At 42.8% G+C, this 21457-nt stretch overlaps 1 protein-coding gene across 1 annotated transcript in view; it reads left to right on the forward strand.

Annotated features, from left to right (window-relative positions):
• EIF3H (eukaryotic translation initiation factor 3 subunit H) overlaps positions 1-19181 on the forward strand; it is a 141956-nt gene extending 122775 nt beyond the window's left edge. The window contains exons 6-8 of the mRNA XM_006130789.5: positions 10067-10187; positions 16738-16870; positions 18910-19181. Of these exons, the coding sequence (XP_006130851.2) occupies positions 10067-10187; positions 16738-16870; positions 18910-19007 (352 nt within the window). The 3' untranslated portion in view covers positions 19008-19181. The remainder of the gene's footprint in view (positions 1-10066; positions 10188-16737; positions 16871-18909) is intronic.
• The last annotated feature ends 2276 nt before the right edge of the window (positions 19182-21457 follow it).

Here is a 21457-nt window from a genome sequence, read left to right on the forward strand (position 1 = left end):
CAAAGAAAAATCAGTAGCTCACCCATGCCATCAGAAACAGGCTCTCAGTGCTCGGGCTGCAGAGTTCTTTCATTGCTGTAGACTTCAAGGTATAAAGTGAGAGTATTCAGAGCCCCGGGCACCATGGAAGCCCAGACTCAGTTTGATTCCAGGCAGATCCCATTATTCTGGCACAACCAAGCCCTGACTTTTTTTTAAGTTATAAGAGGTAGCTGCTTACCAAATTTGGTGATCCTAGCTCTTACCGTTGAGGAGACATGCTTAAACAGAGGGCAGACAGACAGATGCACATTTCTAAAATATACAGTAAGAAGATATAATGTAAACGGTCTTAGGGAATTCCTTTATTTGTGTTTCATAAAACTGGTTGGTGCTCTACTGCACACGACTTGGGTATATTTGGAAGCGATTTCAGCTTCACATTGAAGTTAAGGGACCGAAGAAACTGGTATACCTTCATCAAGTTCATACAGGCCCTGACACTTCTGAAATCCCTCACTAAGGGTATGTCTAGACTACATGCCTCTATCGTCAGAGGCATGTAGATTAGGCTACCAGGCATAGGAAAATGAAGCGGCGATTTAAATAATTGCCGCTTCATTCAAATTTACATGGCTGCCGCGCTGAGCCAATCAGCTGTTTGTCGGCTCGGCGCGGTAGTCTGGACGCGCGGGTGTCGACATCAAAGGCATTTGTCGACCACCCAGGTAAACCTCATCCCAGGAGGCATACCTGGGTGATCGACAAATGCCTTTGATGTCGACATCCGCGCATCCAGACTACCGCGCTGAGCCGACAAACAGCTGATTGGCTCAGCGCGGCAGCCATGTAAATTTAAATGAAGCGGCAATTATTTAAATCGCCGCTTCATTTTCCTATGCCTGGTAGCCTAATCTACATGCCACTGACGACAGAGGCATGTAGTCTAGACGTACCCTTAAAAGCTCTCTGTGTCTTGAGATATTGATGTAGCTCTGGATAAAGCTGAATGAAGCTCTTTTTGAACCAGTGTATATCTATGAGTTTGTTTCTTAAAGGTTGGTAAGTACATTTCCTTATGGCAATTACTTCAATTATTAAAGTGTCTTTCAAGAGATAGATTTGGCCTTTACCAGATTTTGCAGATAGGAAGTCTGCAGTTACCAGAAATCCTTCTCCCAAATGGCTTCTTAGTTCCTCCTAGTGAGCCTTTCTGCAACTATTCTTACCTCACTCTGGTGATGTCATTTTCCACGTGCATGATGTCAAAAGTCATTTGGCTTCATTTGGAGCAAACTAAAGCTCTAGAAAATCCATCGAACCTTCATTTATTGTCTTTTGTCTGGATAATGTGGTTACAAAGAATACCATGCCTAAATTCATTTCATATTGCAACCTCGTATAATAGAAACTAGAAAACTGTCATGGGTCATTCATTCAAAATAAGGTAGTCTACACTGCTGGCCTTAAATATTTTACTTCTCTGATCATTCTGTTTCTTGAATTCAGTCTCAGGGAAGGGTGGTGTATTTAGTTTGGGTTTCTCTGTGCTCTAAAACTTATTTCCAAGTTTTAATTATCGTACCACAAAGCTTGTGGTTTCTTTAAGGATTTCTCTTATTTTACCTGACTTTGGTATTATTGATGATCTCCTAGCTTTTGCTTCTACCTGTGAATAAATATCTTCTCATTTTATAGGTATATCTACAAGCCATCCCTGTTCATGTTGGTGCATGTTACAGCTTTATTCACTTTTCAGGGATCCTCAACTTTGTTTTCTCTTCTGGAGTGATGATCTTGAAAGTGGCATCTTCAGATCAGAAAAAATTGCTTGCTTGTCATTCTGTTTCTTTGGATACATTAGTTCATCAGGATTCTCTCTTGCTCACATATCATATCCGCTTTATCTGAATTTGGATGTGTATCTTTTTTTTATGTGCTTTTGACTTCACATCATGATACTCCCTTTACTTTTGAAGCATATTCTTCATAACTTGTTTTGATTAACTTATTTATTTCTTGAAACTTTTTCCTTCCATGAGACTTTAAAGTTCAGGATGGCACACAACAGCAAGCTGGGGACTTTGGCTCACACTCTGTGGTCTCCTGATACCCTAACAGCCATACTGCCTTAAAGACTGTGGAGAGACAGGGTGGGTGAGGTAATATATTTTATTGGGCCAGTTTCTCTTGGTGAAGAGACACAAGCTTGGGGAGTTCTTCCAGAGTTGTGATAGGGATCTGAGACTTGGGGTTAGAATCCTGGCAGGTGATATTTCACATCTTGAGAGAAATAATTACAACCAGCTTTCCCTTTCTTTTTACCCATCTCTTGTCCATTCTCTTGATGATAAAGTTGAAATTCAAAAAGCCATTTTGAGGTCTAAACTCACAATGGATCGTTTATATTTCAATTTGTCTAAAGCGAAGAGCAGTATTAGAGACTCACATGTGGTGAGTAGTTACTGAGGTAACATCTACGTGGCAAACATTTTTCAGGTATCAGCCTTTATATTTTGGTATGAAATGAGGAAGACTACTTGGTTCTCAGAAAACAATGTTAGTCTTTACATGTAATATTTCTCATTAATAGACCTCAGTGTGCTCTCCAAATTAAGGTAAATAGGACAATTCCCATTTTACAGATGAAGAAACTGAGGCAGAGAGTGGAGAAGCATGTTGCCCAAAGGCACAGACCTGAGAATATAAAACTCAAGTCTCCTGTCTACTAGTCTTGTACCCTTTTAAAGGCTCATCCCACACAGGTCTGTGAAAGAGCTCTTTCAGCACCTCCAACCCCCAAATCAAAGTTACAGGGTTTTTCATTGCCATGTTGGTCACACAGAGGTAGCCACCATAGAAGTGGGGAACTTTGTTGTAGAAGAGAACATACTTCCATAGTGGGGGAAGTAGGAAGAGTGGCTGCAGAGAGGTTGTTTGGCCCTTCCCAAACGTTGCAGCTGTCACATAGTATTTCTCATATACGTTCTTGCCACTCTGTTCCTGATCATTATTTGAAGGGAAAAAATTAATTGGGCAATCTATTTAGTGAGATACCTTTTATATAGAGCTAAATGCAATATTATTATAGCTTCTGTCATATAGAAGGGAATTACATGTTCTAAATAGTGTCTTTATTAATAGATTTTCTCTGCAGTTTTAGAGATTGTAGAATTCTAAACATTTATGCAAAGGCAAACCTCTTCCACGGATGTCTTTCCTTAGATGAAGTGTTTCTTTTGTCTGGCATTTGAACCTAACAAATAAAGGTTCAGATGTTTATTAAACTCACCTTTATCGACAGTTACCTGCATGGATTTACTGCCTCATACCAACTGAGTGACATGGGGCCATGCCTACTTTTGTTGTAAAGGGTGACTCAAACAATTTCACTGATTTTTTTTTTGTTTGTTTTCCCGAGTGTTATATTTGTATTTTATTAAGTATGGATTTCTGCCATGCTTTGTACAAGATTTTATTTAATTTGTTTCATAGACATGCTTCATAGATGTGCATATGTATGTACATTTACACTCTCAAGAAACCAGTTCCTGTTGGTCCTTTTTTAAAAAGGAGGTAGGAACAAGAACTGGCATGTCTCAATTCACATCTGTTTAAGTTATCTATTTTCAGCTTTGTGTTTCCCTGGCAATGAAAGCAAACGCCATATTACTACAACTTTTAACAATAACTCCCTTTTTCAGCATTCTACTAAACTGAACTGTCCCCAGAGATATTCCCATAAAACAATTCCCTGTAACTAGCCATATTTCATGTGGACACTATCTGTAAAATAATTAAGTATTTGTGATACCCACATGCCCTGCAAGGCCATTACTGTGCATTTACACAGACACTTGCTTCTGATAATATACAGTTTGAACACATTGGTTGCTTTTGATAATATACAGTTTGAACACATTGGTTAATATAAACTCTATAAAGAGCTGAAAATACACTCACCCATAGTCATGGCAGTATTCTACAGTTCTAATATCATACAGTTAAAATACTCAACTCCCTCTCTCCCCCCACTTTTCCCCCAAAGAAGAAATTCAAAAATTATTATAGGGACACCTTTCCTGCTGCTCTTTAGTTAAAGCTTTTCTCATTTTCTTCCACTCCCAAAGAGATTTTAAAATTTGAGTAGAAAATAAGTCATGGGGTGAAACTAATGCTGAGGTTCTCAGCTGGGTGAACAGGAGACTGCTTAGAGTGAATTGTCAAGTAGCACGTCCCATACTTGGGGCAATGACACAAGAACCTTTAGAGAGGTGAAGAATGTAGAAAGAATGTATTATAAAATTCCAAGGGACATATTCATATACACCGGGGAGTGGGGGGATGGGTGATACAGCCTGTGGGCTGGAACTGACACGCCAAGCCATTTGATCCAGCCCCTGGCCCCCCTGCTAAGGCGGTCTGGGAGCGAGTGATTTCGCACACACTCCCCCTGCCACAGACCTCGATTGGTTTGGGGGTGGGGTAGTGTAGGAAGTCTCCTGCCGCCTTCTCTCACCAGGCATGTGTGGCACTACGCACCACACGCTGTTCGCAGTGGGGAGGAGAGAGGGAATTTTGCGTGCTCCCCTGCCCCTGGACCAGTCATTTAGGGGCAGGTGAGTGCACAAACTCCCCCTTCTACTCCCGACCGCTAGGGTTGCGTGGCACGTAGAGGGAACCACCAGCTGTTTTGAAAGGTGGCAGTTGGCCTGGGGGTGAGGAAGCATGTGAGAAGACTCTTGCCCCCCAGGGACACGCAGCCCTGAGCAGCACATGGGAGAAATCCATGTGTCTGGGGCTGGAAGTAGCCAGCCTCAGGGACCCTCTGGCACCTCAGCCCCTGTCTCCTGCACCCCAGCTCCTCCCACTTCTTAACTCCCTGCCCGAGGTCATCACCTCCATCTGCCCTAGGTCACAACCTAAATCCTCTGCACACTGCCTCAGATCAGAATTCTCTCCCAGACTCTGCATCTCCTGCTGTACCCATCCCTGAGGTTGAAATTCACTCCTGCACCCCTACTCCCTCCTGGTCCCAGCATTCTAATCCTCTGTCCAAAGTCACAACCCCCTACTTCACCTAAACTTCCTCTCAAACCAAACACCCTTTCCTGCACTACAGTCCCCTACCCTGAGCTCCCTTCTGCACCTAGCCTCCATCCCAAACCCCATAACTCCTCCATAGAGAAGTGCAGCCCTTGACTGCTTTCCAAAATCGTGGAGTGGCCCCCAGTCAAAAATTATAGCCCACTGCTGATATAGACAGTCTAGAGGAGTAGTGGCTATATGATTTTCACAAAGAAGTATACAAAATGGAGTGGCTAACTAAAAACTAGTAATAATGCATTTCAGTAGAGAAAAGAACATTGGAGTTTGTGTGATTAACTGGCCTGGATCTGAGCACTATTCATTTGGAAGCCAGCAAGCCCTGCTTCCAATCAGTCCAAGAATTAAAATACAGAGCAATAGTCTCCCTTCCCTACGCTCCCATTTGGTATGAATGGTGTCACCATAGATATGACAGTAAAAGGTAGGTTTGGGGGCAAGGAAATGTTTTAGAACATAAGAATGACCAAAGTGGTTCTGCCCAATGATCTGTCTAGCCTCTTAACTTGCCGCCAGCAATGGCCAGTACCAGAGTTTCAGGGGAGTGTACAGAACAGGGCAGGTATGGCGAGATCTACCCTTGTCTTCCTCTCATGCCTCTGGCAGTCATAGGTGCAGGGATACCCAGCACGTGGGGCTACATCCCTGTCTATCTAGGTACCGTATTTTCCGGCGTATAAGGAGACTGGGCGTATAAGATGACCCCCTAATTTTCAAGTTAAAACATAGGTTTTGGCCTATACTCGCCATATAAGACTATCCCCCCTTTCGAGGCAACACCATTTAATAACATCAGATTTGATTTAAATAATTCATAGGAGTTTCATCCATATTTCCGATCTGACTTAATGCATAGCCATGTTTCTTGCGCTGTTGTAATACATATCGATGGAAAAGACTTACTTTGCCGTCGAGATCTGCAGGTAATTTTTGTGCAATTTTGGTCTTTTGCCTCAGTACTAGATTATGCCTTTCCAAGAACCTAGTACACCAGGATACAGTGGCCTTAAATCCTTTGCTGTGATCTGGGTTAGATTTGGCCCACTGAAGTGCAAACATACGTATTTTATTTCGTGTCACTACATAACCATTTTGACGATGCTCATGCACCATGTCTGCTACGTGCTTTTCAAGTTCTGACCAATGTGGGGTGCCTCTTCTTAATGCTCACTTACTACTTGGCATACTCTTTAATGCATCTTCATTTGCTTTCCAGTCTCGGACCATCTTTTCTGTTACTCCATATTGACTTGCAGCAGCACAGTTATTATGTTCCTTGGCAAAGTTTACAACTTTCAGCTTGAAACTGGCTTCAAATTTCCTTCTTCTTGCGGGAGCCATGATGGGGTCTTTTCTACCAGCTATTTGTTGTACACCCACTTACAGAACGTCCCTAATCTTTTAGGCCGCTGGATGTGCGGTAATACAGTACTGTAGCTTTGGCTACATACAGAACGTCCCTATTATTACCTTTTAGCCCGCTGGATGTGCCCTAATATAGTACTGCAGCTTCGGCTACATACAGAACGTCCCTGTGCTGATACTGTATGTACCGCGCTGAGCCAATCCCGGCAAGCGGTGTATTCTATTAATGCATACAAAGCCTGCTCAGATTGGCAAAGGTTGTAATAGCCCGCCTCTCTGACTCAGCCAATCCGAGCAGGCTTTGTATGCATTAATAGATGACACCACTTGCTGTGATTGGCTCAGTGCGGTACATACAGTATCAGCACAGGGACGTTCTGTATGTAGCCGAAGCTACAGTACTGTATTAGGGCACATCCAGCGGGCTAAAAGGTAATAATAGGGACGTTCTGTATGTAGCCGAAGCTACAGTATGTTTATACCCGGCGTATAAGACGACCCCCGATTTTTGGGGGATGTTTTTTAGTATAAAAAGTCGTCTTATACGCCGGAAAATACGGTAATAGCCATTGCAGAATCATAGAATACTAGGACTGGAAGGCATCTTGAGAGGTCATCCCCTACCGTCACAGCAGGACCAAGCACCATCTAGAATCATCCCTGATGGATGTTTATCTAACCTGCTGTTAAACATAGACCAGTCCTCTGTGAACTTAACTAGTTCATCTTCAAATCCATCTAGTTATACTTTTGACCATCACAACATCCCATGGTAATGGGTTTCACAAGTTAATTGTGTTATGTGAAAAAGTGCTTCCTCTTATTGGTATTAAACTTGTTGCCTGATAATTTAATCTGGTGACTTCTGTTTTTTGTATTGTGGCAAAAGATAAATAATAATTCTGTATTCATGTTCTCCACAGCATTCATGGTTTTATACATCTTTATCGTATTCCCCATTAATCATCTCTCTTCTCAGCTGAACAGCCCTAATGTGTTTAGTCTCTTCTCATATAGAAGCTCCCTTTGATCATTTTTTTCATTGCTTTTCTCTGAACCTTTCCCACTTTTTGAGATGGTGTTACACTTTTTGAGATGGTGTGACCAGACCTGGGCATGATATTAAAGGTGGGGTTGCACCATGTATTTATATAGTGGTATTATATTTTCTGCATTATTTTTATCTCTTTCCTAATACTTTCTAATAATTCTGTTAGCCTTGTTGACTAATGCTGTGCATAGAGCTGAAATTCTCAAATAACTATCCAGTGTGACTCCTTCATCTTTCTTAATTGGTAACTAATTGAGAACTACACATAATATGTGTAATTTGGCTTATTTTTTCCAACATGCATTACTTTGACCTGTCAAAGTTGAATTTCATTGGTTGTTGGTTGTTCAGGCACCCAGTTTTGTGAGGTCTTACTGTAAATCTTTGTCGTTTGCTTTGCGCTTAACTATCTTGAGTAGTTTTGTATCATCTACAATCTTGTCATTTCACTGTTGATTCCCTTTTCCAGATCATTTATGAATATGTTCAACAGCACAGGTCCAAGTACATATCCTAGGGTGATCCCATTATTTACCTCCCTGCATTGTGAAAAACTGACCACTTATTCCTACCCTGGGTTTTGTTTTGTTTTTTTAACTTGTTGCTGATACATGAGAGAATCTTCCCTGTGATCCCATCACTACTTAGCAAACATCCCTCAACAAAGGCTCTTAAATAAACTAAGGCTTTTTGGAAATCCTAGTACTCTCTCATGCTTATCTGTGTACTTATTGATACCCTCAAAGAAATGTAACACATTGGTGAGACATGATTTCTCTTAGCCATTTTGACCTCCCCACTCCCAACATATTATATTCATTTATGTGTCTCGGTAAAGCTGTTCTTTACAATAGTTTCTATCAATTTGCGCAGCAGTGAAGTTCAGCTTAGTGTCCTGTAATTGCCCTCTGGAGCCCTTTTTCAAAACCTGTGGTTACATTAGCTACCTTCCAGTTGTCTGGTACAGAGGGTTGTTTCACAATCAGTTTCAGATTACAGTTAGTAGTTCTGAAGTTTATATTTGAGTTCCTTCAGAACTCTTGGGCTATCTTGTCCTGCTGTGATATCTTGGAAAATCCAGCTTCATAAATTGGGGGGAAAAGGTATTAAAATTACTAAACAGACTGGATTGTTTGTACAAGTTTGCATATAACCTAAATTGAACCCACTCAGCCTTGCTGCTTCCATATGGCCTGCAGTATGGAATGTTGTATTAGTCTCATTGGAAACAACTTCGTCTGTCAACAATTAAAGGGCAAATGATGTCTCCTAAACTTCCAAGTGTAACTTGGTATCTTACTTACTTTTATGAAGCCTTGAAGAATATTTGACTGCTCAATTGGTCAAGAGACCCAGGAAGATTGCATGGGCCTAGCAGAGACTTTAAACCAGGGGTGGGCAAGAGGTGGCTAGCGAGCCGGATTCGGCCTGCCACGCCACCAGATCTGGCCCGCGGCTGCCTCTCTGGCACCCTTACTACAGAGCAACTGCAGCAGCTTCAAACAGCAGGGTGCTAATTGGCATGCAATCTGGGCAGGAAGGAGAAAGGTTTCGCATGCTGTCCTCATGCCCTAGCAAAATCCCCCAGCTTCTGTTAGCTGGTTTCTGGACAGTAGGAGCTGAGAAATTTTGCTGAGGGCAGGGCAGTGAATGAAGCCTTTTTCCTCCCTTCCTCTCCTCCTTGTGTTGGAGCAGAGCCACATGGAGCAACCTACCTAGCACACAGGCATGGAGCCTGTCTCAGGTTTGCGCAGAGTTGCTGGCTGGGAGCTGCCTAGGTAAGCGCCTCCCAGCCAGAGCATGCCTCTGGCACTCCAGCCCCTCATTTGTCCCAACTACCTGCCCCAGGCCACCAACCAAACCCTCCGTATTTCCTCTCCCCACCTCTTCCAGGTTACAGCTCCCTCCCAAACCCTACACCCCCTCTTATCCCCCCAGGCTAGAATCCTTTCCTGAACACATACCCCTCCCTGACCCTGCTTCCCATGCCTCTTCTCCATGTCACCACCCAAACCCCCTGCACTCCTTTCCCCCCCACTTCTCCCAGGTCACAAAACCCTCCCAGGCCCTGCCCCCGCTCCTACTATGCATTTCTAGAAGGAAAGTACAGGCAGTCCCCGGGTTACATGGATCCGACTTACATAGGATCCCTACTTACAAACGGGGTGAGGCAACCCTGCACTAGCTGCTTCCCCCCAGTAGACCAAGGAGACGCAAAGCTAACACCCCCCCAAGCAGACCAAGGAGACGCGGAGCGGCTTTTCTTAGCAGACACCTCAGCTTGAGAATAAAGGACTGAGGGAAGTGAGGTGTGGGAGAATAAAACTGAGCTCTGGAGAAATGTTTGGCTAGAGTTTCCCCTACAATATGTACCAGTTCCGACTTACATACAAATTCAACTTGAGAACAAACCTACAGTCCCTATCTTGTACGTAACCCGGGGACTACCTGTAACTACCTGCACTTTTTGGCAAGAACGGTGGTCAAGTGACTTTGTAATCCACTTGAATTTTAAAATATTGTTATGGTTAATTTTACCAATAAAAAATTACTCTTGTATTTCAGTAATCACCTGGGGAAGAGCCTGCAATTGCTGATGGACAGAGTGGATGAAATGAGCCAGGATATAGTTAAATATAATACTTACCTGAGAAACACAAGCAAGCAGCAGCAGCAAAAACATCAGGTTGGTAGCTGAGAGAAGCTGAATCAAAACTTTTTTTTTTCATAAAACAAGAATGAAGCATCATATAAGGTTACATTTAATACCATTCAGACTAGCCTGTTGAAATGCCCTGCATACCAGCTGCTGCATCTAGAGCAGCGATTCTCAAACTGTGGTTCAGTCTTCTCAGGGGGGTCACGAGTATAGTTCCTTCTAAAGCGTGCGTCTGCTTGGGCACGCACCAGCAATTTGACTCCTGCACACCACTTTAGCAGAGCCACGCAGTGGCTTTCAGCTGCTTCTTGGTGGAACCGAGTAGTGGGTGGCTGCCCCGCCCCAGGAGCACCTAAGCAACCACAAAGCAGCCCTGGCCCTTCTGCAGAGCTGGAGCTTCAGTCAGGGCAGACTGAGTGGCATCTGCGGGAGCTGGACTCTGGGCTGTGGTACTAAAAATAGCACCACGACCAGGCTCTAGTCTTAGCACACGCGGCAGCCACCCATCATGCGGCCTCCCCCCAGGAACGGATGGGGCTGTGTGGCAGCTTCTGAGGCTGGGACTGTGGTACTAAAAATAGCACCATGGCCAGCCTCTAGATCCAGCATATGCCGCAACTGCTTACCATGCAGCCCCACCCCAGGAACAGCTGCAGCTGGGCCTGCATGGCAGCTTCTGAGACTGGGACCATGGTACTAAAAATAGCACCATGACCTGGGCTCCTCTCTTGGTACATGGGGGTGCGGCCATGTGGCGAGCAGCTGCCCTGGGTGCCGGGACTGAAGCTGGGACCACAGTGCTGTTTTTAGAACAGCAGTGCCAGCCTCAGAAGCTGCCATGCAGCCCTGGCCCCAGCTCTTCCCAGGGTGGGGCCACATGGCGGACAGTTGCTGTGTGTGCCAGGACTGAAGCCCGGCCGCAGTGCAGCTGTTCCTGGGCCTGGGGATGCGGTACAAAAATTGCACTGTGGTCTTAGCTCCAGCCCTGGGACACAGGGCAGCTGCCTGCCACTTGGCCGCTTGCCAGCAGGTGCAAATGTTAAGAAAGCAGATGGACAGGGGGAGAAGTAAGGGGAGAATGAGGGTGAGGAGAGGAAGGGGCTTGTGCTGAGGGGAGTCCAGGGCAGGAGAAGAAAGGGGAAGGCACCAAGGGCAAGGATAGTGGAGACACAAATGCCATGGAGAAAGGGCAGAGGAGGATAGGGGGATAGGAATGTATCAGTAGGTGTGGGAGAAGCGAGGGGATGAGGTGATGCTGGGAGTGGAAAGGGGAGGGGTAGGAGGGAGGGAGCAATAGGAGCAACAGTAAGGAAGAGGAGAGGGGAGAAGTGGGTGCTGAGAAAAGCGGGGTTGAAAGGAGTGGTGGGCTTGAGGAAGGAACAAGTGATGTGTGAGGGCCCAGAGGGGCATAAGGAGACCTGGGGCAGAAGGTGGTGAGGGGGTGGGCACCAGGGAGGAAGAAGTCAGGGGCAGTGAGAGAAGGGGGAGACACCAGGAGAGTGCAGGGAGTAAAGGAAGGTTCAGGTGCCAGAGGGATTACCAGAGTGAAGCAGAAGGGGCAGACTTTGGGTGAGGAGGGATGGCACCAGAGAGCAGAGGAGAGTGGGAGGGCAGGTGGATAAAGGGAGGTTTTTGGACAGGGGATGGGGAGGGGCAGCTACAGATAATCGGAATGGGGCTAAAGGAGATGGCCACTGGAGGGAAGGGAAAGACAGGTGCAAGGGTCAGAGAGAATGGGCTGGGAGGGCAGGTCCCAGGAGGGCTGAGGGGAGTGAGAAGGGCAGGAGCCTGGACAGCAGGGAAGGTTGAACGATAGGGATGTAATAGTGTAGTTGATTTAATCGATAAGCAAAAGCTTATAGGTTAATGCTAAAGACTACACGCATTCGCCCCTCCCCCTAGCCAGTAAATTTTTTAGCAGGCTGGCCAGCAGTGTGGCTCAGTCCTGACTTACACTGAGTCCAGGACCTACCCCCTCTGTGGCTCTGCATTTCGACTATATTAGGAGCCAGGTGGGCAGGCAGCCTAGCTCAGTTTCAGCTCATACGAGGGATGGGAGCTCAGACCCGCTCCCCTCCCAGAAAGGGGCTGTATCAGAGGCAGCAACACGGAGATAGGCAGCTGGTCTGCGATGGGAGCTGATTTTTAAACTGGCTCCCCTCATGGACCAGGTTCCATCTGGCACCCCTTGCTTCTGTCTCTCACACGGGGCAGCAGTGCAGAATGGGAGGGGGGTCCTCAGGACTGAGGCGGGAGCACACTGGCTGCTGGCCCCGCCCCCAGGACTATTTTGAGTAACTGATAAGAATTTGAGGTTAATCGACTATTCAGTTAACCAATATTTAACATCCCTATTGAGAGGTGAAGGTGGCAGCAGGCTCTAGGGGAGTAGATGGGGTGAGGGGGAAGGTGGGAAACATGGCAGCAGAGGGGAAAAGGGAATGGTTTAGAAGATACTTAGGTGCCACAGTGGCAACCATCCGAACGAGCACACGTGAACTCAATACTGATGCACAGGACAAAACTCACCCCACTCCTGGATGGGAAATATTAGAGGGAACATTGATCATGAGCTGTCAGCTTCCACCCCAAACTCCACTTTACTTCAGCATTTATAATAGTATTAAATATATAAAAAGTGTTGCTAATTTATAGGGGGGAGGTCAAACTCAGGATATGTCTGCATTGCATTCCTCCTTCAAGAGAGGAATGCAAACGCAGACAAACAAAATTGCAAATGAAATGTGGATTTGAATTTCCTGCGCTTCATTTGCATAATCGTGGCCGACCGCTTTTCCAAAATAGCATATTTTGAGAAAAAAAACTGGGTTATTTAAAAAAGAAACCCTTTGAAGTAACCTTTACTCCTCATTATTGGAGGTTTTTTTCTCAAAATACACTATTTCAGAAAAGCGTCTGGCTGTGATTATTCAAATGAAGTGTGGGAAATTCAAATCCACGTTTCATTTGCAATTCCATTTGTCTGCATTTGCATTCTTCTGTCGAAGGAGGAATGCAATGTAGACATACCCTCAGAGACTTGCTGTGTGGAAGGGGTCACCAGTGCAAAAGTTTGAGAACCAGTAATATAGAGGTTAGTTCAGAAAGCAAACATTTTCTGCATTGTTTGAAACTCCTCCTTGCACAGTCATCTGCCTATTTAGAACAGACATGGTAACATTAGATGACAAAATATGTATTCACATTGTATTGTCAAGGTTATTTGAATAATGAAAAGATATATTTATTTGGAAAAGCCCAGTGAAGTAGGTTCCAGAATGTTGCACCTCATTTCTTTACTAACTTTAATTGCTTTTGTAGCGGATTATTGCAGTATAGTTAGCAGTCAGTACTTCATTTACAAAATGGAGCAGTTGTGATTCAGAGCAAGCAATTTTTATATGAAACAAGAAACCAGCTAAGAAGTGGGTGGTGCAATATAATATAATTCAGTTACACACAGAAATATGACTATGTAACCTTTTCTTCATTAATGTGGCCCGAAGACCACGTTTGTCATTGCTGCTGAGATACAAAAAAAAGTATCTGATGGCATACTGAAATGCATTCAAGTATTTCTGTGCTGATGTAGTAAACTGACAATAAAAATATCATGTGTGACTCTCGGCCTTCAGATTTAAATATATTTGCTATGAGTTTAAATGAACAAGCTACAGATGAAAGTTTATGCTTTTACTGTCTACATATATCTAGTTTATTTCAACATTCATTTTTATGTGTATAGTACCATGCAAAATACATTACATGGCTTCTAAAATATGTATATATCTTTAAAAATAAATGTAGCATTCCTTTATGGCTTATTCAAGAACTGTTTTTGTAAAAACATAAATATTCAGCTAATAGCTAAAAAAGTAATCTTGCGTCACTGAATTTAAAAACATTGTAAAAATAGACTTGAAAAGGGCAAAATTATAAGAACAACTTGTAAACACCTTCTTTAATAAGTCAGTCAAATTACTTTAATTCTTCCTTGTATTGGGCTATATAGTAATGACTACTAAGTGGCAACATTTCCAAACGCTTCTAATGGATAAAAGAACAAATAAAGCTTGATCTATGGATGGACAATAACATGTTTTAGCCAATTCTGTATCATTGATATATGGTTCTTGCTCTTCAGCTGAAGAGATAGTTATCAAGAAGTCTTTTCCCCTGCTATATAATAACATTGTGTTGACAAAGGACTTAGGAATTTCTGAATTTGTAAGCAGTGGGGGAAAAAGCAATAAAAGAAGCAGTGAAAGATAAAAAGGCATTGTTTAAAAAGTGGAAGTTAAATCCTAGTGAGGAAAATAGAAAGGCGCATAAACTCTGTCAGAAAAGGTGTAAAAATATAACTAGGAAGGCCAAAAAGGAATCTGAAGAACAGCTAGCCAAAAATTCAAAAAGTATTAGCACACTTTAAAAATAGCACTTTAGAAGCAGGAAGCCTACTAAACAACCAGTGGGGCCACTGGATGACTGAGATGCTAAAGGAGCACTCAAGGATGATAAGGTCATTGTGGAGAAACTAAATGAATTCTTTCATCAGTCTTCACAACTGAGGACATGAGCAAGATTCCCAAACCTGAGCCATTCTTTTTAGGTGACAAATATCATTTGGTACAGGTGATGGAGGATCGCTCTAGAGATGATCCTGGCAACTACAGGCTAATAACTCTAACCTGAGTACCAAGCAAATTGGTTGAAACTATAGTAAAGAACAGAATTGTTAGACACATAAGGGGACATAATTTGTTGTGGGAAGTGTCAGCATACTTTTTGTAAAGATAGCTCATGCCTCACCAATGTACTAGAATTTGTTGAGGGGGTCAACAAACATTTGGAAAGGAGGACCCAGTGGTTATAATGTACTTAGATTTCAAGAAAGTCTTTGACTAAGTGCTTCACCAAAGGCTCTTAAGCAAAGTAAGAAGTCATGGGGTAAGAGGGAAGGTCCTCTTATAGATTTTGTTAAGTCGATAAAAGATAGGAAATGAAGGGTAGGAATAAATGGTCAGTTTCCAGAATGGAGAGATGTAAATAGTGGTGTCTCCTAGGGGTCCATACTTTCAAGAGAGGTATCTTGGAGTTATTGTGGACAGTTGTCAAACATCCACTCAATGTGCAGTAGGAGTCAAAAAAGCAAGCAGAATTTTAGGAATAATTTAAAAATGGATAGAGAATAAGACAGAAAATATCTTAATGCGCTATATAAATCCAAGATAGCCCACATAGATTCATAGAATAGAATCATAGGGCTGGAAGAGACCTCAGGAGGTTGAGTCCAACCCCCTGCTGAAAGCAGGACTAATCCCTACAAAATCATCCCAGCCAGGGCTTTGTCAAGGCAGGACTTAAAAATCTCTAGGGTTGGAGATTCCACCATCTCCCTAGGTAACCCATTCCGTTGCTTCACCTAACTCCTAGTGAAATAGTGCAGATGTGGTCAGCTCATCCCAAAAAAGACTTCTTTGATTTGGCAAAAGTTCAGGAAAGAGCAACAAAATAGGTTAGGTGCACAATCAACCTGTGGAACTCCTTGCCAGAGTATGTTTTGAAGGTCTGGATTTTAACAGACCCCCTTCTTCCCCCAAAAAAGCTAGATAAATTCATGGCGGATAGGTCCCTATCTTCTGTTTGTCAGAAGCTAGGAATGGGCAATGGGATAGATCACTTACTGATTATCTGTTCTTGTTCTGTTCATTTCTTCTGACGCACCTGGCTTTAGCCACTGTCAGAAAACAGGATACTGGGCTAGATGGACCTTTAATCTAACGCAGAGTGATCATTCTTATGTCTGCTATAAAATTATTTAAGGCTTCTTGTACACTCTTAAAAATTCTAGACTCTCATTTGACTATGTTTGGGAAAATTGAGTCTTTTGCACCATACTGATCTTTCGATCAAATATTTTATTGACTGAGCTTCAGTAAAAATGGGTTTTAACCTCCTTTCAAAACAGAAAGTTCCAGGACATTTTTCTGCTAACAAAAGTCCCAACTCTTTAAAAAATATATATATTTTTTACTTTTTAAAAACGTTATTGATATATATGCATGTACAGGCAGTCCCCGGGTTACGTACAAGATAGAGACTGTAGGTTTGTTCTTAAGTTGAATTTGTATGTAAGTCGGAACTGGTACATACTGTAGGGGAAACTCTAGCCAAACATTTCTCCAGAGCTCAGTTTTATTCTCCCACACCTCACTTCCCTCAGTCCTTTATTCTCAAGCTGATGTGTCTGCTGAGAAAAGCCGCTCCGCGTCTTCCTGGTCTGCTGGGGGGGGGGGGCGGCTAGCTTCGCATCTCCCTGGTCTGCTGGGGGGAAGCAGCTAATGCGGGGTTGCCTCACCTCGTTTGTAAGTAGGGATCCGATGTAAGTCGGATCCATGTAACCCGGGGACTGCCTGTACTTTTGGGGGGATTGGATTGGTTTAATTAAATAAAATTCACATATGGGTGAAATAACTCTCTTCATTTCCTTGCTGGCTGCACTTGACAAGTTTTCCTTCATCAACTATATCTGTGTTAAGAGTCCTACCACAATCTGTGTTTGTTGCATTGTTTCCAGTATCAGCAAAGACGCCAGCAAGAAAACTTACAGCGACAGAGTCGAGGAGAGCCTCCCCTTCCTGAAGAGGACATGAGCAAACTGTTCAAACCACCACAACCCCCTGCCAGAATGGATTCACTGCTTATTGCAGGTAATGGTTCTGGAGAGCTTTCTCACTTCATAGCCCATCTTTTCACATCTGTCATAACCACAGGAAAATAAAGATTTGTTACCCTTAATACCCCGCTTTCACTTTGCATGTGGTGTCATGTGGTAGCTCAGTGTTTGCACTATTTCCCTTTGTTTAGTCTCTCTAGGGAAATATCTAAGAAATAAAGCAAATGCTGGTGGTAAATGGTTTAGCTTAAGATTTTAAAACGTAACCATAGTACTAAACTGAAATACAGACATAAAGCTAGTTTGTATGGGAGAGCTTTACATTTTTGTGCTGTGGGAATCGTGCACTTTATCTTCTCCATCTAATTCTCTCAGCTGGGAGAATTAAGTCTAGCTAGGTGGAGCTCTTGGTGAAGAACAGTTTCATTTTCTCTCCCATCCCCAAGGCAACTGAAGAAGTGAGTGGAAACAAAACGCAGGTTTCCCCAGCATGTACAACCTCCTCTCTTGTGCAGCCACTGCTTGCCACACCTGACCCCAGCTCATCTCCCATTTCTTATGCTTGGTAGGACGGGCAAGACACACACATGAGCGGAAACACAAACCCAAGTCCCCTCAAAGAATCCTGGGATGGAAGACATGATGAGAAAGTGAATTACTTAATTTTAGGATGAAGCTTATATTTGAGTTTCTTCTGTTTCTTGAGCCAATTGACTGTCACCACTAATTGGATGACATTCGGTTGAAAGGCACTCAGATATATTAGCTCCCTAATAGTTTGAATTCTCATGCCATTTGAAAGTAATTTAGAAGATTTTTACACACACCCTATACAGAGAGAAAGAGAATTAAAATAAAGTCCTGTGTAGTCTGGTGCAGTGGAAGGAATGAACAACACAAATATGACATTAAAAGAATTGGCCCTTAGCCTCGTTGCTTGAAAAAAATTCAAATGAGGAAAATAACATACTTCAATGAGTCACTTTTACAACATGGTTTTAAAACAATAAGTGTCCTGGTTTACTAATGCTTCCTGAGGTCTCTCAGAATTCTGAGGGTGTCCTGAGTACAAATTCTGGTACAATTTGTCTTGGATAATCTATTTTCAGAGTAGCACAATGCTACTTTAAAATACTTTTTAACATAGTTTTATGAAATGTAATAGAGAAAGTGAGTGTGCCTGCTTTTATGATAGTTGGTTATAGCTCAATCCTCAACAAGAGGAGAAAGTGAAAACAGCCATCAGCCAAAACACTTTCTCCATTTGTTCTCTTTAGCATAGTTGATGAAGACCTGAAAGCACCCATTTTCTTAATTCACATGGAATTAAGTATAGAGATAAAGAATAAAATTTAACTGTTTTGTCTGAGGCATTTAAAAGGTTTTTAAATAGAGCATTACGTTGACAGTTTATTGGTCTGCTCAACAGTCTTAATTTTGATTAAACTGGCTTTGTGTTTTGCTATTCCTGACTAGCAGGATAAATAACTTGTAGCGGCACTTGTATAAAAATTGTTTTATGGGGAAGTTTGATCTGTATAGCACTGACAAGTCTTCACAGCCTGAAGATTTTTGAAATTGCTAATAAAGTAAAATATTTTGTGAAAACATGGCCAACTAAATGTCAGATGGGAGGGTTTTCAAGCTAATCATGGGATATAGAATAATTTTTTTTAACTGGGACAGCAAATACCTAAGAATTAAACTGAAATTTAGCCAGTGTTTTTAGAGCTTCAGTTAATTGATGTGGTTAAACATCTAACACAGCACCATGAATGGTTTTCCGTTGTATTGTTCAGCTGTCTTTTTCAAAAGTTGAATCTCATGAAACTTTTTTGTAATTAAAATTGGATTCTGCTTACAAGAGTGATAATTCATTTTAATGCTTACTAACTTAGCCATTCTGCTTATTTGATTTACTGTTCTTCCTGTGTATTTAAAGACTCTACGCATAAGAGCAGTCAAAATTGTGCAGGATGCTATCCTACCTTACATAAATTTTACGTTTGAATAATAAACGCTCTTTGGTTTATTAGATTATGATCAGAGGTTTTTGTTTTTTCTTGTTCACAGGTCAGATTAATACTTATTGCCAGAATATCAAGGAGTTCACTGCACAGAACCTGGGCAAACTCTTCATGGCGCAGGCTCTTCAGGAGTACAGTAACTAAAGAGAAAAATCCAGTATTTGATATATTCTTCAACAAAAGAAGTTGGCCTGTTCATACTTCTGACAACACTTTTAAAAATATTGTTTATGTATTGGAAAAATCTTGTGAAATCAAGGCCATTTAGGTTTGCATACAATTCTCTTTGAAAGAAAAATAAAAGCAAATTTTACTTTTGTTTGGCATTTCCTTATTTGTTGGCCAAATTAGACTGTCATTTTCCATGATGTTACCTCAAGGTTTTATGAACACTCAGTTAACTCATGTCACATGTCTTATTGCATTCATTTGTACTAAACAATAATAATACATGTATTTAATCTGGAAGCTAGGAATAAAAAAATTCATATTAGCAAAATGGCTGAGTTAACTTTGCAGGAGAAGCCTTAGCTTTTGGAATTTTCTGACTAGAGTGTTTGAATTTACAATTGTAAAGTTGCATCGAAAATAGCTTTTTGTATTTAACGTCTTTGGACTTCTTAATACAGGTTGGACCTCCCCAGTGACCTGATGGGTCCTGGATGAGGGATTTTTCCAGAGCACGGGAGGTCATTTCAGGCCCCCCAACACTCCTCTTCCCGCTTCCTGGCTCTTCCCACGGCCCAGCTGAGCTATGTGCCAGCTCCCGCCCCCTCCCCAGCCCAGCTGAACCATGTGCTGGCTCCTGGCCCTCTCCCACAGCCCAGCTGAGCCACGTGCCTCTCCCATAGCCCTGTTGAGCCACATCCTGGCTCTCTGCTCCCTCTCCTCCAGCAACCCAGATGAGCTGCAGGCTGGCTCCTGGCTCACCCTCACAGCCCAGCTAAGTTTCCACCTTCATGCAGCATGCCAGGAGTCTCTCGTCCTGGAACATCCGTAGTCATGCTGGGCCACAGATGTTGCCTGACCAGAGAATTCTGGTTTTTAGAGATGCAACTTGTATGACAGGTATTTAGCTTGTATAGGACAAAAATATCACAGGCTTCACAAGTAGAATAGATACATTTTTTGTAACGCATCATAGTGAAACTTCAATAATCTAAACCATGGGTGGGGAACCTTTTTTGGGTTGGGGGCCACTGATCCACAGAAAAATCAATCGGGTGTGTGTGTCAAATGAGAAGCCAAAAAAGAATTCCTTCTCCCCCCCCACTGACATGGCCCCTGACTGAGATGGAGAAAGACATTCCCCACATTCCCCTCACACACCAGGGAGGCCAGGCTAGTAGATTTTGTGTGCTCTAGCCCTGCAGAAGTTTACAGGAGAGGTTGGAACGTGCCAGCTCAGGCTCCCCAATCCTGCAGGGGAGGAGCCCCGAGCCTTGGGGGCCACATCTGGCCTCTGGGCCTTAGGTTCCCCACCCCTCATCTGAACCCTAAAATCCAAATTGTTACACGGGGATGTGATGTGCTCCCTGCAGTTGGGCTGGATTTAAGATATTCAGAAAAGATGCCACTGTGGATTTGAGTTCTGTGGAATTTCATACATGTTTTGATGGATTTGAAGCTGATTGGTGGTAATTTATGAATGTTGCACATTCATCTGATGTTTACTGATTTAGTTTAATATAGAGCTGTCTAGAAGAACGGCTCAGGATAAACCACACTCTACCAAACACTTCACACTCATTAAGGGACAGTGCCCAAATGAGTTAGCCTTGAAGATTTTTATCTTCTCCACAGTCAAACTACAAAACAAATTTTATCTTGAATAGTTCAATGCCAGGAATGCAGAAAATTCTATAGGAGCTTAAAAAAGATGCTCTCTCAACAATGTCAGAAGCTGTTTGGAAGAACCATGGTGAAACATAAAGGACTCCTGTGAGAAGTTAGACCTACCTAGTTTGCCATCAGCCTTGGTTAAGCCAGACGTGTATGCACTGTTTGTTTTGAATTCTGTTTTCCCTAAATGCTTTGTTCCTATTGCAAAACAACCAGTACTTTAGTTTGGTGAGGGCTGTTGTGGCTATATAGTATGCAGGCTCCCAAAAGGAAAAAACGCGAGTACCAGAATTCATTTAGCTCTGTATGTAAGAGAATTACAGGGTGCTGTAGCTCAGGGCTAAGTCTGCAAGTAGGAGAATTGCAGAAATCCACTTTGGGATAGATAAAAACATGAGTCCTGACACCTGAGGGGCTATACCCAAAAAAGACCACAAAAGGCACAGATGCAACTAGTCCTGTAGCTGTGCCACGTGGGGAAGTTTTAGGTAGTGTAGGAATTGAACAAATATACAACTTTAGAGCAGAGCTAATCATCAGGCACATTTTACATCCTACACTGACTCACTACACAGTGTCACCTGTTTGTTGAACTCTCTAGGTTGTTCAGTTAACAATAGTTCCTTGTCAACGCTACCAGAACTAATGTACTTTTGGAGTTATGAAGGTGCTGAAAGTTATAAACCCAGGCAAACTGGCTGCACTTAGAAACTCCTCCATCCTTTGGTCCAAATCTGAAGCTAACATTCTCC

This window comes from Pelodiscus sinensis, chromosome 2 (genome assembly GCF_052426305.1).
Source record: "Pelodiscus sinensis isolate ZL-2025 chromosome 2, ASM5242630v1, whole genome shotgun sequence".
Lineage (NCBI taxonomy): Eukaryota > Metazoa > Chordata > Testudines > Trionychidae > Pelodiscus > Pelodiscus sinensis.